Source organism: Bactrocera latifrons, unplaced genomic scaffold (genome assembly GCF_001853355.1).
Source record: "Bactrocera latifrons isolate USDA-ARS-PBARC rearing strain unplaced genomic scaffold, ASM185335v1 scaffold_1176, whole genome shotgun sequence".
Classification (NCBI taxonomy): domain Eukaryota; kingdom Metazoa; phylum Arthropoda; class Insecta; order Diptera; family Tephritidae; genus Bactrocera; species Bactrocera latifrons.
This window is the reverse complement of record NW_017534604.1, coordinates 3,521-23,242: the sequence shown is the minus strand read 5'-3', so window position 1 is coordinate 23,242 and position 19,722 is coordinate 3,521. Positions and strand designations below refer to the sequence as shown.

At 36.4% G+C, this 19,722-nt stretch overlaps 2 protein-coding genes across 2 annotated transcripts; one reads left to right on the top strand and one right to left on the bottom strand.

Moving 5' to 3' along the window:
• Positions 1-5,810: 5,810 nt before the first annotated feature.
• Positions 5,811-9,398, top strand: LOC108978109 (probable cytochrome P450 313a4). Its single transcript, XM_018948236.1, has 8 exons — positions 5,811-5,957; positions 6,625-6,822; positions 7,339-7,524; positions 8,029-8,101; positions 8,212-8,338; positions 8,472-8,615; positions 8,698-9,124; positions 9,186-9,398. The coding sequence occupies exons 1-8, from the start codon at positions 5,852-5,854 to the stop codon at positions 9,347-9,349; spliced, it is 1,425 nt and encodes a 474-aa protein (XP_018803781.1). The 5' UTR covers positions 5,811-5,851; the 3' UTR covers positions 9,350-9,398.
• A 4,602-nt stretch (positions 9,399-14,000) lies between these two features.
• Positions 14,001-16,024, bottom strand: LOC108978107 (glycine N-methyltransferase). Its single transcript, XM_018948235.1, has 4 exons — positions 15,772-16,024; positions 15,568-15,695; positions 15,249-15,505; positions 14,001-14,407 (listed from the first exon to the last, which is right to left on the bottom strand). The coding sequence occupies exons 1-4, from the start codon at positions 15,984-15,986 to the stop codon at positions 14,144-14,146; spliced, it is 864 nt and encodes a 287-aa protein (XP_018803780.1). The 5' UTR covers positions 15,987-16,024; the 3' UTR covers positions 14,001-14,143.
• Between the last annotated feature and the right edge of the window lie 3,698 nt (positions 16,025-19,722).

Here is a 19,722-nt window from a genome sequence, read left to right as displayed (position 1 = left end):
CTTCCACATGAAAATCTAGAACTCGGCAAACTTGGCAAGTAAATAATCAGAAAATGGGAATGTCCGGGGTAGATACAGCGTTTTGTGTTAGGGCACATTCAGCGAACCTATATTTTTGCCGAATGTGTCCCGGGCAGAAATACAAGTTCACCGAAGGTGCCCCGTATAATTTCTTTTTTTATAGATTTATATAGATAGTGAAAAATGGTTCGAGATTATAAGCGTAAAGCACAATCGAATATTGACGAAAGCAAGATGAGAARTTCAATTGCAGGTGTTTTAAACGGTGTAGAAACRCCAACGTCTGCAGGTAAAAMATATAATTTAAAACGACAAACCATCGAATCCCGAGTAAAGAAACAAGATCCTTTAGCCGGTCAAACGGCTRSAGATGCTATTTACCAGTCAAAATTTAACTGGAGACAAGTGGACTAGTGGACTACATTAAACAGTGTTGTTAATATCAATATGGGTTATCACATAAAAATTTTCAGAAGTTGGCATACCAATACGCTGTCGCTAACGGCAAAGACTTTCCTGAAAAATGGAATGTTCAGAAAGAAGCTGGGGAGGATTGGCTATATAGTTTTATGAAACGGAATTCGAGCCTAACTCTTCGTAAGCCAGAGCGAACTAGTTTAGCAAGACTAAAAGGTTTCTCAAAAAAAGCTGTCGACGAATTTTATTTAAACTTAAAAAAACTTTATTAGGTGTATTCATTTCAACCAAATGATATATACAATTTGGACAAAACTGGTATTATGATCACCGTTGATTCTCCGGTTTGTGAATTAATTAACGATTTTAGTTATCAGCTGAGAGAGGCAGTTTGGTCACCCTTGTAGGAATAAACAACGCCAGTGGAAATCGGCTTCCCCCAGCTTACGTTTGGACACTTGTGGACACTTCAATTTAGGCAACAAAAACAATTCACACGGAGCCAAATTTGGTGAATAAGGTGGTTGATCAATGGTATTCATTGCGTTTGTGGCTTTAAATTCGGTCAGTATCGTAGTAGTTCGAAAAKAATTATGCTTTATCGCGACGAGTCGAGCAAGAACGCGTTTCTTATCCAAAATATTCAACAAAATCATTCGAACGGACTCACAATAGATGTTGCGCTCCCTTGCTATCTCTCTAACACTTACCTGACTATTTTCAAGCACCATGTCCCAAAACATTTTTTAATATTTTCATCAGTTGAAGAGGTCGAAGGACGTCCAGAATGAGGCATGTCTTAAACGATCTCTTAACCGTCTGTGAAGACTTTGTACCACTCGTAGACTTGTGTGTTTGAATCACCGTCAGCTTTTTTCATCATTCGCAACAATTCCGCACCCGAAATTTGGTGACAAATACAAAATTTGAGACAATACTTTGTTCGTTATTTTTATCCATTGTAAGCAGATGATGTTCACAGATCGCGCTATTTTTTGGCATACTAATTAAGGACAGTCCTACCAATTTAGCAAAATACAATCTTTTATATATGTATGTAATTTTCCTTTGGAATTTAATTGAAATTTTTTATAAATGTATAATACATTTATATTCATCGCCCCGTTCCACCTAAAACTTCGTCAGTGCTCATCTGGAACATCAAAGCAGCTCTGCACACCTTACACCTTTTGGAGTTTGAATGACACTTTTCGAGCAGAAAAGTATCTTTATTCGTATATGTTTCTCTACCATTTAATACTTTTTCTTTCAGTACTTTGTAGCACCTATATTCTCAAGTTTTTGACTTCTTAATGTCTCTGTTCACATACTTCCGAAAAGTGTTCACTAAATTGTACTGTGAACGTCTTATCTTCTTTGTTTGCGTTGATAATGATCTCTATGACTGTTTTAACTAATTTCACAACATTCCTAATCTCAAGGTTTGAAAGCCGAAATTTCGGTCAAAAAGGCCCGACATAACAGTAATTATTTAATCCTTCTTACATGATGATAAGGGTTTTTCGGACTTTGTCTTTTAACAGCTGGTACTTTAATTATACTCACTTTGATTTACTTCGACGCATCGGTCGACATAATCGCCCAGCAGAGTTAGTAATTGGAGTAATCATGAATCGGTTTCACACCACATTTACTGTGGTGGATAATGCGCATCTTAAAATTTCCATACACTTTATCGATTTTGCGGAAGGGTCTTAGTTTGCGGGTTTACAAAACCTCACACGTGCAAGAATTAAAGCAAAAAAATTGAAGAAAATTTTGTTCATTGAGGAAGCTCACTTTTGGTGAAATGAATACGATGACACATTGACTGCTAAACGGTTTTGACGAAATCCTTAATCGTTTGCCAAAGACTTGTTTGTTAAATGCATAATATCTTTTTTTAACATGTAACCTGCAAAAATAGTCTAAAACTTGAAAATTATACCTTAATTTTTTTTTTTAGATATCGGCGTACTTTGATAATCATTAATCATTCCTCTATAGCGTTCTCCATTGACTGTACTGTCATGTACTCTGTGCCCAAAAAATAAGGTGGCATTTGAATTTAAACTGCTTGCGTCGAAGGATTTGGAGAATTATTTTTATACTCTCGCAACAAAGTTGCTAAAGAGAGTATTATAGTTTTGTTCACATAACGGTTGTTCGTAAGTCCTAAAACTAAAAGATTCAGATATAGGATTATATATACCAAAGTGAYCASGGTGACGAGTAGAGTTGAAATCCGGATGCCTATCTGTCCGCCCGTGCAAGCTGTAACTTGAGTWAAAATTGAGATATCATGATGAAACTTGGTACACGTATTTCCATAAGAAGGTTAAGTTAGAAGATGGGCAAAATCGGCCCACTGCTACGCCCACAAAATGGCGGAAATCGAAAGCCTATAAAGTGTCATAACTAAGCCAAAAATAAAGATATTAAAATGAAATTTGGCAGAAAGGATCGCATTAGGGAGTGGCATATTTGGACGTAATTTTTTTGGAAAAGTGGGCGTGGCCCCGGACCCTACTAACTTTTTTGTACATATCTCGAAAACTACTATAGCTATGTCAACCAAACTGTATAGAGTCGTTTCTTTTAGGCATTTCCATATACAGTTCAAAAATGGAAGAAATCGGATAATAACCACGCCCACCTCCCATACAAAGGTTATGTTGAAAATCACTAAAAGTGCGTTAACGGACTAACAAAAAAGTCAGAAACACTAAATTTTACGGAAGGAATGTCAGAAGGAAGCTGCATCCAGACTTTTTTTAAAAATTGAAAATGGGAGTGGCGTCGCCCACTTATGGACCAAAAACCRTATCTCAGGAAGTACTCGACCGATTTCAATGAAATTCGGTATATAATATTTTTTTAACACCCTGATAACATGTACCAAATATGGGTGAAATCGGTTCACAACCACGCCTGAAATCTCGATAATCACTTTATCATGCGAGAGTATAAAACTTTCGGTGACACCCGAACTTAGCCCTTCCTTGCTTGTTCTTTTTAGTTTGGTAGTACTGATTGGACCTTATCAGTGTGGCTTCAAACCTGGAAAATCAACAACCGACCAGATATTCACTATGCCCCAAATCTTGGAAAAGACCTGTGAAAGGAGAAKCGACACTCACCACCTCTTCGTCGATTTCAAAGCTGCTTTCGACACCAGGAAAAGAGCTGCCTTTATGCCGTGATGTCTGAACTTGGTATCCCTGCAAAACTAATACGGCTGTGTAAACTGACGTTGATCAGCACCATTAGAAAGGGAAGGACCTCTCCGAGCCGTTCGATATCAATCGAGGTTTCCAACAAGGCGACTATCGTGCGACTTCTTCAACCTGCTTCTGGAGAAAATAAATATATATAAACGAGCGACAGAAGTAAATAGACAAGGTACAATCTTCTATAAGAGTGTACAGCTGCTGGCGTATGCCGATGATATTGATATCATCGGCCTCAACATCCACGCCGTTAGTTCTGTTGACAGTCATAAYTTTGAAATCCTAGATAATTTCGTCTATCTTGGAATCAGCGTAAACACCACCAACAATGTCAGCCTGGAAATCCAACACAGGATTTCTTGCCAACAGGTGCTACTTCGGACTGAGTAGSCAATTGAGAAGCAAAGTCCTCTCTCGACAAACAAAAACCAAACTCTATAAGTCACTCATAATTCCCGGCCTGCTATATGGTGCAGAGGCTTGGACAATAACAACAACTGACGTTGACTCGACGTTGCCACGACGAATGTCGCATTCGATGGAACGATGAGCTGTACGAGATATATGACGACATTGACATAGTTCAGCGAATTAAGACAGAGGCTACGCTGGCTAGGTCATGTTGTCTGAATGGACGAAAACACTCCAGCTCTGAAGGTATTCGACRCTGTACCGGGGGAAGCAGAGGAAGAGGAAGATCTCCACTCCGTTGGGAGGACCAGGTGAAGATGGACCTGGCTATGCTTGGAATATCCAATTGGCGCGACGTAGCGAAAAGAAGAAACGACTGGCGCAGTTGTTAACTCGGCTATAATCGCGTAAGCGGTGTCTACGCCAATTAAGAATAAGAAAGTACTGTCAGTCACATTTATGTCAAATTTCATGTCAAAATATTCATTAGTGTTTGACATACGTGTCGTTTTGTGAGCTGTTAAAAGTGAGTTTTTCGTTTTTTGCGATGTCRAAATTTGTTGAGCAAAGAATTTKCATTAAACGATCATTTCGCCAAAAACTCAACCCATATCGTTCCGCAACCACCGTATCCACCTGATCTGACGCCGTGTGACTTCTGGCTGTTCACCAAGCTCAAAAGACCGCTCCGGGGACACCGTTTTTATAGGATATTCAAGCCGCAGCGAAGACGGAACTGAAGGCCATCCCGGAAAGTGAGTACAACCAGTGTTTCGAAGATTGGAAAAGCCGTTGGCATAATGTACTACATTTAGTGAGGATTACTTTGAAGGGGATGAAATTGATTTGGAAGAATAAATAAAGAAATTTCAAAATAAATACAATGTCACCTTTTGGACACAGTATATTGTTTTTGAAGAAATATGAATCAATGATTGCCTCTGCCMATGGAACACACCAAGCACCGCCTTAGATGTAACGGCTTCTCAACAATGGTTTGTGGATTGTCTTAACTTCAAATGCGAATTTTTTTTTTTTTATTAACAAATAGGCTGCCATGTCATACATTTTCGTGCGACACACGAAAATTCATAGGGTAACACGTCGGACGAAATCGTGCTACAAGGATTGTCCGACATCTAATGTTATCATGCTTTGTTTGTGACGTCACATGAATTTGGCCCTAACATTAAACACATGTATGCTTTATTTGTTCTTGAAAGACAAATGACTACAATTAAAAAGTTCCCGCTAGGTTATTTTATTATGATGTATTTCAAACGCCATTTGTACTATTTTTTTTTTTTTAAGAAAGTATTATATTACATATCTCACTCGGTTTAAAAAGTGCTCATATGTGAGGCCAAAAGGTGAAATTTGGGGAAAATTAAATTTTACGACTCTTAACCTTTTTAAATAATTTTAACATTAATATGAACTGTCATTGTATAAAATATGTAGGTTTGAAGTTCATATGCCAAGTAGGGTAATATGTTTATGTGAACTACTTTTATGCCTAACAATTTTTCTATAATCGATGCCATATGCATATAGTTTTAGTTTTACATATGCATATACATATGTACATACATAATTTATCTTTAAAATTTGGACTTAAGGCGAACATTTTAGTAACTAAGTRATTACATTTAGTTTCCATTCAGCTAGTCAAAAGCACACACTGGAATATATCTGCGAAGTTTTGCCGTAGTAAAACTTTTAAAATGTTCATACTGAATTTTGTCTTCTTTTCTTTTATAATTTCRTTTTGTATGATCCTATGGTCTCGTAGGAAATATTATAAACTGATATTTGAATTGCCTGGCCGGATTGGATATCCCCTCCTGGGAAACGCTTTACAAATTAAACAAAGAGATGGTAATTGTAACTCAATCATATTTAAATTTATGCAGCACAAAATAGAGAAATACAAAAATTGGAAAATTAACTCGGCTGAATTAGAAATAAATATAACTTGCCTCATAATACGCGATGTARAAACCTGCCAAAATCTGTGATATTTTAATTTAAATTAAATTGATTTGTTAAAAATAATATGTATGAATTTGGAATGCTCGAAATCTTATATCCTCAACATAATGACATTCGAAATTTGATTGCCTTTTTCTCTATTTAGCCAATATATTTATATATTTGAGACAAGCAGCAAAATGTAAAAGTGAGACTAATTGAATCTACGGGCTATAATATAAATTAATAAYATACCAAATTTAAATGTAATCCTTCCTGATTTTTTCAAATAATACATTTTGAACTAAAGGTTTGTCAACATCTGAAAGTATGTACAAAGATTTGATGCTTGAAAATTGGGAGAGGATAAGATATTCGGTTATACCCGAACTTAGATATCACAATACATTTTACTGGTACTTTAATTTCTTGTTATTTTTGTCGATTTTATTATTATTATTATTATTATTATTATACTATATATATTTTCTTCTCATTAATTTGATAATAACTATGTATTTACTTATATAGAACAGAATTGCTATAATTAGTTCTAATGCAATTTTCATTTCAGAAATATTGAATTCAATGAAAGAGAAGGAGGCAGAATATGGCGGTCTGTTCTTATCTTGGATCGGTCCATTTCCCATAGCAGTCGTGAGCGAGCCTCAAATAGCTAAGGACATATTAACTTCACAAAATTGTGTCAACAAGAGTTTTGTGTATAAGGGAGTAGAGGATGCAACTGGACCAGGCTTGTTTACGATAGACGGTAATACGTATTATAGCCCTGACCGACGAGCAAAATTAATGCGTTTTAAGGAACGCTATTTTATTATTATTAACAACGTTAAAATATAATAGAATGAAATTAAAAGCAATTATTGATTGTAAGGGGGAAAAAGTGTGCGAAAAAGTTAAGAATACTGGATAGCAAACAGTCCYTTGTCTATTTTCTGCCATCTAAAAATATTAAACTTGTTTTTGTTATTTAACATACTTGCACATATTTAATTAGCAATATAAAACTGCTTACCTCTCATGCTGTAAACGCAAAGGAGGCAACAAACTTCAAGCGACTTCTGTCAAAAAATAGCAAAAATCGGCCATTTTTGAGCAGTGTTGCCTACTCAAATTAGGTAAATTCAGCTAAATGCAGGAAATTCTTGTGCACTACAAATTTGCATTAACATGGGTCAAATGTGCTGTCGTCAGTCAGGGCTATTACTTTCAAAATATTGACTTGGTTGATTTGAATTTCAATACTTTTATAATTATATAAACAAAGAGCCTGAATGGAGTTATCATAGAAAATTATTGAATCCAGCTTTTGGGCATAAAATATTGCTTAATTTTATACCAATCTTTAATAAAGAAGTTGATCACTTAATGGAAGCTTTTAAAACTATAACAGATGTTGATGGAGTGGATTTGGTACCGATTCTGCAAAAATTTACCTTAAAAATTGCCACCCGTAAGTATTTATTCAAGTCTACATTTATTAAAGTATTTCGCAAATTGAAGCTGCAAAAAGGTGTGAATAAATTGATATACTATATTTCTATAATATATAAATATTTCTTTAAAAAGAAACGATGGTAATCCCATAAAAAATATTATTTATTAATTTAGTCCTTTATATTTTATTTGGATCAATCTATAATGGAAAACGAAAAAAGAACTCATTTTGCAGAGCTTTTCAGTTTTTAAGATTTTCTCTAGTTTATTTTTAAAATTTTGCTAGAATTTTACATTACTAACATAAGATAGCATAAAACGAAACTACAGATATATTTTTTAGTTTTATTTTGAAAATTAAGGTTTAAGAATTAATTTTATTACTAACTAGAGATGGTTGATCACACAAAAAACAAGAGATTATTCAATACTTTTATGAATAAATGCGTTATCAGAACACAAAAAAAAAAAAAAAATGTTTGTAAAATAAATAAAATCTTAGAGTTTAATTATTTTTCAGAAACTACAATGGGTCAAAATTTAAGACACCATGGCTCAGCTGTGGATGAGTCTTTATTGCAATCTTTCCCATAGTAAGTATGAACAACATAAGTAATAACAACAGAATCAATATATGTATGATATACATATGTATGTTCATATGCACYTAGTACATTTTTACGTTATTTGTATGGCTTTTAAGCGTTCAAGAGACGATTACAGAAATGGGTACATTGTCGTGGTTAAGCATGAAAGCGATGATTTGGATTTTAGGAGACTATGARCAATATAAAAGGTCTAAAACGGTTATTCGCAAATTCATAGGCAATGTAAGTCATCGATTTATACRATTATTTACATATCTACATATGCATGTATGTATATGGTATTTAAGTACATGCGTACCATTTATAAAATTGCATATAAAATATATTAATAAATGATGCTATGTTTTTAATTTAGCTAATTACGGAACGCACGAAATCTTTGCCGGATCAGTTGAAGCTTGATGGCAATATTTTTATAAATCGAGCTATCGAATTACTTCAGCAAGGAAGATTTTCACGTAAAAATGTTGAAGATGAATCAATTGTCATAGTTTTCGGGGTATGGTTGACACAAAAGTTATTTATGTATTTACATAGGTTGAACAATATTTTCTTAAAATATATTGCTTATTAATCTGCAGGCGTTTGAAACGACAGCAACCACTTTAAAGCACATTTTAATTCTGCTGGCAATGCACCCTCAATGGCAGGAGCGAGCTTTTGAAGAAGTCTCTTCATTGTGGCCTGAAAGCGGGTCTTTCGAAATGAATTATTCGGACATACAAAAACTTTCCTATGTTAGCATGGTGATTGACGAAACGATGCGTGTAATAGCTACTGTTCCAGTAGTGGGAAGACAGCTACTTTCAGACACGAAACTAAGCAATGGCGTCGTTCTGCCAAAGGGGATGCAAGTTCTAATAGATATATTTAATATGCAACGCAGAGAAGATATTTGGGGACCGGAAGCTCACCTTTTTAATCCTGAAAACTTCTTGCCGTCAAATATAGACAGCAAACATCCCTATGCATATATACCCTTTACGAAAGGTATACGAAATTGTATTGGTAAGAACTTCAGTAGATTCATWATTAATTGAATGGATGTAACTAAAATGTTAATTTTTAGGGTCCAAATATGCATTGCTGTCGCTAAAAATTGCCGTGTCTAAACTTGTAAGAAATTTCATATTCACTACCGACTTTCAGTACAATAATTTACATTTTGTCGAAAACATAACAATAAAACTTAAGCAGGCGCCACTGATCAGAATTCATAAGCGACAGATGTAATTCGCTTACGTATTCTATATATGTACAAGTAGAAACGTGTAATAATAGCATTAATATATATACCATAATGAAATTTACGGTGTTACTTTACATAAAAATTATTTTTGAGTTCAAATTAATCCTAAATAAGTTCTGTTGAATCAAATTTCTATAAATATTGTTATTCTACTTAAAATAATTTAACAATAACTCAAAAATGCAAAGAGTTGAGCGATCGCAATGCTATATGAAACAAATTGAAACATTTCCAAATAATTTTATTGTGTGTTGAAAATCCGAGTCCGTTACGCTTATATTGACTCAACAGTGATAGCAACGGACGGCGGACATCATCGAATTAAATGGTTACTTTTATATACATATGTACACGCAATTCATTGCACAGAGTGTAGTCKTTTTGTTCAACTAACGGTTGTTTGTAACTCCTAAAATTAATCAAATTATTATAGATTAAGAGTAACTTATTTCATAATTATCGGGATGACAATAGAAAAACTTAGATATCTTGATGAAACTGGTGCACGTGTTTATTGGCATTCTAAAGTTGTTAGTTCAGCAGTTGCCAAAAATGGACCATAATGACACCCCACTAAATACATACACATCTTTTAAACTACAAAAGAAATATCAAACAAACTTTTGGGAAAATGGTTATGCAGCATCGTTCTCTTTTAGGTGGAGTTGCATATTTCAGCAACTCCTCGACCAGTTTGATTTAAAAAWCGGGTATAATGCAATCCTTATGGTAAAGTTTGAAAATGGGCGAAAGTGTACTACTTCAAGAGACGTCAGCGCTATAATTTCTGTTATCAAAAAAAATGGTCAACCGTTGAGATCATGTGTAAAAACGATTCAATACTTTCCTTTGTTCGCATATACATAATATCTTCAAACATTATGTTGGCTCTATTCCGTATCCGATCCGATTAGTTAGTATAATAGTTAAATAAATTGTTGAAAAGACACGTAAAACAAAGGTCCTGTACAATTTTGATCTAAGACAAAAATTTCAAAAGGATTATTAATCTGTAGGAAAGTAGATATCGTGCTATGGAATTTTTTTTTTTTTTTTTTTGGTTTTGGGAAGACTAACAAAATGGCAGCTTCAATAGCGCGATAGCGAATGATATCTTCAAAACTCTTCCTTTTAGAGTAAAAATTGGTTGAATTAATGCCGCGTACATATACCATACTTGACGAGCATGAGAAGCTGGCCGAACGAAAGGTTTCAAGACCGGAACATTCTGTTGTAGAACCCAAAAAGGTGATCTAGCGGCTGATGGCTAGAGCATACTAAAGTTATGGAGTAAACACCTCTCCATCCTGCAAACTGATTGGACCTTATCAGTGTGACTTTAGACCTGGAAAATCTACCATCGACCATATTTTGGCCATGCGCCAAATCACGGCAGCACTTAAAGGAACTGTGTCTACCTAATATGGCTGTGTAAGCTGACGTTGAGCAACACCAAAAGCTCTGTCAGGATAGGAAAGGACCCATCCGAGTTGTTCGATACCAAACGAGGTTTCAGATAAGGCAAACCRCCTTTCTTGTGACTTCTTCAACCTATTGCTGGAGAAGTAGAGAAGGTACAATCTTCTATAAGAATGTACAGCTCCTGGCATACGCCGATAATATCATATGATTGGAGAAGGAAGTGAACGGTGACAAGATGAAATATATCCTGTCATTTAACAAACAGTCACCACATTCGRGACTTGGCGTCACTGTTGACAGTCATAATTTCGTCTGGTTTGSAACCAGCATCAACACCAATAACAATATCAGTCTTCAAATCCAACGCAGAATAACTCTTGCCAATAGGTTCTACTCCTAATCCAACGAACCCCTTCTCCCAACGAACATAGTGCGGAGTCATGGAAAATGACATAATCTGATGAGTTGGCCTTGCCGCAGTTGATCGTACGATGAACTGTACGAGATATACGGCGACATTGACATAGTTCAGCGAATCAGCGGCTGCACTGGCTAGGTCATATTGTTTGAAACCTTGAAGGTTTTGGATTCAGAGRAAGAACTCCATTCCGTTGCAGAGATTAGGTGGAAAAGGACCTGGCTGCATTTGGTATCTTGAATTGACACCAAATAGGAAAAAGAAGAAAGGACTGGCGGGCTGTTGTTAGCGATGTTAGCGATATAAAGAAGAAGAAGAATAGTATGCAGGAGTTCCAAGAAAAGCTCGCAATATAGAGGACACAGCCAGGACKATAGAAGGTCAATTGATTATCGCCGAAGACCTAAACTAAAGAGCTGTAGAGTGGGGAATGCCAAACACCGACTCGAGAAGAAAGCGAATTTTAGAAATGGCTGCGCGGATAGGTCTAATAGTGCTCAATACGGGAAATGCAACCACGTTCAGAAGACCAGGATGCGAGGAAACCACGCCAGACATCACCCTATATACAGAACGCATGGCAGGCTCAATAAATATTTGGAAAGTCCTAGAGGATTACACTGGCAGCGATCATCACTACATCTCTTTTATGATAAACACTGGAGGAACGGTGCCAGCTCAGGAAAAATAGCGGAACTCGAAAGTGGAACATCTCGAAACTAGACACATCGAAATTAATCGCCGCAATAGACGAGCAGAACCCATCTAGCGACCTCTTCCTTATAGCAAGAAAAATAGTCCAGCACACAATGCTTAATATAACCCAAGCTTGCCAAAAATCAATGCCCAAGGCTTCCCACAGCAAACGTAAAGCAGCATTTTACTGGTGGACTGAAAATATCGCCCAGCTCAGCAGCACATGCCTTCGCCTCCGCAGATCCTACACGAAATCTAGGCGTAGAGGAGACGCATCCCAAGAAGCCGAGCAATATAATATGAAGCAGCAAAAAAGGAGCTGAAGCACGCCATCGACGACAGTAAAAAAGAAAATGGGAGGAAATAGGGGCGGATGTAAACAGAAACCYCTGGAGGCTAGGGTATAAAATAGTGATGAAAAAACTCGGCGCTCGAGCAAAGTCACTGGACGTAATCGCTGCCAAAATGGTACTCATCGTGAACGCACTATTCCCCACACACGAAATAAGGGCCAGTGATCCAGAACAAACTCTAAGTACTGCGAAAATGCCCCAGTTTACCCTTGAAGATCTGCAAGCAGCCACTGGCAAGCTCAAGGCCAGCAAATCACCCGGCCCGGACGGGATCCCAGCAGAAGTCGGGAAAAAGCAACGGCTGGTGCAAATCAGTAAGGGAAAAGGAGACCCTAACTCGCCATCAGCTTAACGTCTATTATGCATGCTTGACACAGTGGGAAAGCTGTACGAAAGCCTACTTAAACCCAGACTCGTTGCGGCTATCAACGAAGCTGGAGGACTGTCCCCTAGACAACACGGCTTTAGACCCGGCAGATCAACAGTAGGAGCTATAAAGTGCGTGTGAAATATTGAAACTGGAATGGTCGGCACACACAACCTCCAGCTCGCTACGGAGAAAACAGAGCTACTACTGCTAACAAAAAGCACATACCTCTCGAGATAAGCATGCACACGATTACGAATATTCTTAGGACACAAAAAGCAGTAAACTACCTAGGCGTAAGACTGAACTAGTCTAGGGTTCTGAGTTCAAATCGAGCACGTTGCAGGTAAGCCAGAAAAGATCATTTCCCAACTGAGCCGATTAATGGCTAACATAGGATGCCCCAGGCAAAAAAAGAGAAAGCTCCTTATGTCGACGACAACCAGCGTCCTATCTGGGCAGACGCGCTTATAAAGGAAAACCGGCGTAAGGCAGTGGCCAGGGTGTACCGCACCGCAGCTCTCAGAGTTGCATCAGATTACAGAACAGTATCAGGCAGACGCAATATTAGTTATAAGCGGCAGTGCTCCAATCGACCTTCTAGAAAAAGCTGTGGGAGCTAAAGAAATCACCCGACAATAACAAGAGCGCAATACAACAAATAAGGAAAGATACTATAACATCATGGCAACAAAGATGGGAGAATGAAAGTCGAGGCAGATGGACGGCTGATAAAAGATCTAGATTCATGGACAAGCCATAAATTCGGAGAAGTAGACTTTTACACAACCCAGCTGCTTTCCGGCCACGGATACTTCAAAAAGTACCTCTACAGAATKGGAAAAGTCGAAGAGCCGTTATGCCTATATAACGACGTGACAGAAGACGACGCTGAACACACGTTCTTCGAATGTGAGCGCTGGCAAAGAGAACGCACCGCCGTAGAAGACATTGTCGGCCCAATAAACGCTGACAATTTAATCAGCGTCATGTTGGAGAGTGAAGCAAACTGTGGCATTATCTAGAAATACGCAGCGTTCTTGCTACGCATCAAAAAGCGGGACCTGGACACAGGTGTTCAGATGTAAATCTCTCAATGAGAAAAATGGAACGCCACCCTGAAGTAATGCAAGCGCGGTCCCAGGGTGGGCGACGGTTCCTTAGAGGGGGGGTTTTTAGTGACCTGCAAGTGGCACATACCGCTGCTGTGACGACAGAACCGATGATGCGGAAGGCATTTTCCACCCCCTCACCCGCAAAAAAAAAAAAAATAACGATTATTGAATTCATGTCCAACATTGTGTAATAAAATCTAAAGTTTTACCACCACCTGAAAATATCGTACTTAACTTTTTACCCAGAAATAAAACTAATTTTCGTCTTTGTTACAAAAGTGCAGTAAAATTTGTTTACATATATATTGTACATAATTAAATTAATATTTAAGGTAGTAATAGATAACACATAAACACGGCGATGTAAAGTTATATAATTTAAAAGCATTTAAGAAACTTTAACTTATTCATTGTTTCTCAATAAGATGTATATAAAAGGCGGGTTTCTTCTCAACTTGTATTTCTTTGAAATCGCCATATAATTTATGTTTCGATTTCTCTCCAAAAATTTCTTTAAGTATTTTGGTAAAATTCTGGAGAGCGTGTGGGTAATACGAAAGCCGAAATTCGCTGCTCAAATTATTTCCTTCAATCTGATAGTCCATGGTAACCATTGCCGGTTTTCCGCAATATAAAAGTACAGAGGTTTTAATGTCAGCAGTGTGACTTGTCTGAAATAAAAATAAACAATTAATAACTAAACGATTATTTGAAATACTGGAGTATACACAAAAAAAAAATGAATGAATATTCTTAAAACCCAAATTAAAGTAAGGTAAAACTTATGCACGAGTTTATTACGACTAATTAAAGCAATATAATATAATAATAACAAAATTAAAACAAAACCACGAATTAAAATATTTTCGTCAGGTCATTTCATATTATCATCTCGATATTAAAACATTTAAATAAGTATTTGTTTGCATTGCTGTTATCTCTCCCAACATTTTCTGCGTTGCCAACTCCGATAATAAAAAACACTAACAAGGTATTTGAAATAAATTAAAAAAAAAAAAAAATAACATTCACCATTACATACATAATTCTAAGTAAATATTATAATGAGCATGTATTTTTTTGGAATCTACACTGCTTGCGTTATCATAAATAATTAAGCCAGAGTTCACATTATTAATTACCGACGTGATATATAAATTAATAAACAGATTATTATTAAGTCACTATTAAATCGTGTAAATACTACATTAAGATTCTTCGAATTATTAATGACTTGGAAAAGAAATACTTTGCAAATTAGTTCTTAATAATAAATGAGCATTAAATTGAATTTTATATTCGACACCTCGTTCTACGGATATCTTTCCATAAGACACTGTGGGTCTAACCGGTTTCGAGCGGTTTCGAGTTTTTCAGGCGATGTATAAAAAAYCTGAATAATTTGTTGGTGATATATGTGTATATAAATATGGATAAAATGTTTTTCTTTCAAGGAAGGAAGGACAATAAAATTTCCTAATTGATATATTATGGTTATGATAGAGTACTCACATTGTAGTATATACTTTTCGCTGGTGTGTCTCCCGTTTCTAAGATATCGTCATAGTTTCTGTGGTCAATAAATAATATTCCACCAGTCTTAAGACACTTTTGAAAATTTTTAATTGCTTGTTTGTGGTCGAGCTGCGCTCCACTATCATCCATAAGATGGGCAAACGAATTTCCCAAGCAAATCACAGCATCAAATCCCTCGGCAACAATTGGTTTAATATCGTCGTACAATGTCAGCCAATTAGCTTCCTCAATTACTATTGGAAAAATATTTAATATTGTATTCTTCCTAGTTTATTTGTGGATTGAAGCGACTTACTCCAACGATCGAAAGCTGGCTCCTTACGTCGGTTCCAACGCTCTTTCAATGCATATTTCAACATTTTGTCGGAGGCATCTACTGAAACCACCTCGTAGCCTTCCTCCAGCAACATAATTGAGTCAACACTGGATATCGGTGAGAGCATCAGTTTTTTGTTTTTTTTTTTTGTAAATGCGTTAACAAGTAAGCAGGTGAACTTACCCCGTCCCACACGCAACATCGAGGATACGCCTGCAACCTTTTGATCGAAGTAATTCAATTAAGAAATTTTTATAATTTTCTGTACGTGAATTTTTGTCCCCAATAAATATTTCCCAAACTTTAGCAGCTTTGCCGTCGGCGTATTGATCTCGTACACCTTCCGCTGATATACCCGCAGAACGGGAAATGAAAACACTATCAGCAGAGGTAGGCATCTTGTTAGTTGAATTTCAGGAATTGGACTGAATTTAAATTCGGCAAATCATTTAAAATTTACCTAAACGAAAACACAATCTATTAATTTATAAATGCGTATACCCAGTAATACGTTAAAGAGCAAATCATAATTTTTCTAACGAATAAGGAACAACAACCTACGTCATTTCCTCTGAGTGATAATTAGTTGTAAATATGTAAATATTGTATGTACACATACATACTCATATGTACATATTATAATATGTGTATAATGAGTATATTTATATTTTATTTGATCCGTTTTGGTATAGTTTTTCACATTCGTGAACCAACTACAAGTTTAAGCTCATTAGCTGGGTTCCTGGCTTTCTCAAGGGTCACATATATCTTTCCATCCTTCTTAATAACTTTTATATTAATGAGGATTAACCGGTTTCTGTTCTCAACAGAAATCGAAACAATATTTCTTTCAAATACGACTTAGTTGAGACTCTTGTCATTTCAACTCTCCTCTCTATTCGGTTGCTACCAAAATATTGGTCAACTTCCTCATAAATCAATTTTCTGCTGGGCTAATTGTCCAGTAAAATTTTATGTGAATCACAACGCTTTAAAATATTTCCTTGTATAATACATATGTATATGTACACTTATAGTTTTCATTATCAAATAAAACTATACAATATGTACGTGTGTAATAATATTTATTTATACGTGATCATCTATTATCTTCAATTTGTTATGAGCCTTGACCTTCACTTAGTGAATTTTTATTTAAAGAAAAACGTGTTGAAAATGTACAGTATTGGAACAATAAAAACCCCACAATTTTTCGCATAATTTTTTGAGTTCAAGTAAGTAAGTAATTCATAAGTATTGGAAACAAAAAACAAGTAAGAAAGAGCTAAGTTCGGGTGCAACCAAACTTTTTATACTCTTGCAACTTGCATTAATCAATGTAAGCCAAAAAGCAATATTTGTCATAATTTATAAGGTACAACAATAAAAGCTCTATTAAGAAGCTTTACTCAAAAACTAAACTTTGTATTAAAAACTAAATATTATAATATTTGTTATTTGCTTAAAAGGTCATGAAACGTTGTTCTGCGCCTGCTATTCCTAGTCTCTGCCAGTTGACGGGCTTCACCGTTTACGTGATTTTGTAATTGACTTGCCGAACCAGCTTGGTATCCTGGTAAGGGTTATATGGGAACTAGGTCAAGGTCTTCGCCCAATTATATTAATTTTAGGCATAATGATATACTGTTATGAGTCAAATACGTATTGAAATTCTCATTGAGATAACTCAAGTATTGACCGATGTATCCAGCATAAAGTCAACAGAAAGTTCAAAAATCTTTATTGCAGGAACAAGAAAACGTACGACATTTGGTCGAAATCTGTTGGTCGGATCCCGAGATATGGGATTTCACCATGTCGATGGTGCCAGTTTAGTTAGTTAATGATTTATCGCGCTTTTAGTTTTGAGCAGTACCGTTATATGGGGAGTGTGCGGGGTTTTCAGGCGATTTCATCCATTTTCACACTATCGGTAGGAGTTCTTGTAATATTCATGCTGGGCGAATTTGGTTATTGTTTATTTAGTGCTTAGTCATGCCACTTTATAGGTGATTTGTGGGCGTGGCAGAGTACCGATTATGCCCATCTATGAAATCGATTTTTTTTTATTTGGCATACCTACATATTTCACAATCGCTCAAACTTTTTATKCTCTGAAAGTAGTATAACAAATAATGTGCCGAACCAGCTATAAATTCAGACTTGGCGCCGGAGTCAGAGTTGGAGCTAAAATTGACGATGGCGACGCGTGCTCTTAAATCATCCGATATGGGATGCTCTACACAGAACAGTTGGAAAGACAAAAAAATCTAGCCCTTAAGAAGAGTAACGATGTATAGGAACAAAAGGTTCATATTGACGCTTGCCTACGTGCAAATCTTGACATTGGAATAGTGAATAATACTATTAGATAAAGTAAATTTGTTTTAGAATTTTTTTTCCTATGTTTTCTTTCTGCCGGATTTCATGTGTAGGAAAATTCTCCCACAGTTGGTAGTGTGAGTTGGAGATGCAAAATCACATTAACCTACTTACATATGTAAGTTAAAAGCGGCTTTCTACAGAGAGAAAAGTTTAGCTGCTGAAATTTTACCCGAGATAGACAATTCCACAGCAGTCAGCTGCATAAACATGATAGACATTATACAATACYCGAAATTGTCGGCACTTATTAAAGAAATTCTGCAATGGTGCTACTACTGGAAGTTGTGGATTCAAGCCACGTAAATCAAATTATCCCAAAACATTGAAACTGATAGAGAGCGCACATTAAGTAGGAAGAAACGGAATGAGAAGGAATTGTTGTCAGGTTAGGCCAACCAATCTTTTTTTGGTTTCCGTACACAAAGGCTATAAAAATAGATGCTTTTACATTACATTATTAGAATCTCGAGTTCTTTGCTTTTCTCCGTTTGATCTTATTTTAAAGGTTTTTTTCTTATTAATTTGATTATTGTTTATTGAATCTATACTCGTACTACTTAAGAGCCTAACAATAAGTTTGCGAATCTTAAACTACTCACTTAATTTACACTCTACATGGGTGATTATTTTTTAAACTGGGCCTAAAATATATTACGTCTGGACTGGTAAGTCGTTTCTACACAATCTCGAGCTCCTGTTTACACTCAATAACGATTTTCCTAGTTTGGTTTGGATGAACCGAAAGTTTCAAAGCATATTTCGCTCTTCGTTGCTCTATTTCAGTTCGTACGTCTCGAATTCTTAAACCGCGCTGAATGTTCTCATTTCGGATATACCACGGTGCTCCGATGATTGTACGAAAAATTTTTGATAGCGCGCGACGAAAAATATCGAAATTGCTGCTACTCGCGTTGCCCCACAGCTCACACCCATAGGTCCAGATTGGTTTTAAAACTGTGTTGTATATAAAGACTATATACTCCAGACTCAGGGCTGAGCGAGAGTTAATAAGCCAGTGCAAAGAAGCTGCCTTTAACTGAATGTATGTAAGTCCTTTTAGCCTCTATGTGGTTTCGCCAAGTGAGTCGCCTATCCAAATGGACCCCTAGGTAAGTAAAATGATTGCTTTGTGGTATTTGTACGTTGTTCAGTGTCAAAGGCGAACAGCTGCTCCTATTTAGGATCAATGTAACGTGCTTACATTTTTGCTCGTTAACCTTTATCCTTCAGTTTGTGAGCCAGTTGGCCCCAGCTTCAATATGATTTCCTAKKAGCGCATTTGCATGAATTGGGCACTTGGAGCRGCTGATTTTTGCAATGTCATCGGCAAGAGTAGACATAGTCAAGCTTTCGTTTACTGGGATATCTGAAGTGTATAAAACATATAACATTGGGCCAAGAACACTGCCTTTTGGTACACCAGCTTTAATCGCTTGGGCTACAAATGTAGTGGTGTTACATCGAACTACAAAATTTCGAGCATAAAGGCAGGACTTAAACAGTTYGTGGGTGTTTTGCAGGACTATCGTTTTTATTGTATACATAAGACCGTCTGACCGGCAAAAACCTGTGCGACATCAAGAAATATTGCAGAGCAATATCCCCGTTTTTCAAAAGCCGTTCGAATTTTAGATGTGATTCTATGTACTTGCTCGATCGTTCCATGCTTTTCCCTGAAGCCAAATTGGTGAGATGGTATTCTGTTGTGGGTTTGAAGATATGGCTTAATGCGGAGTATAAAAAGTCCTT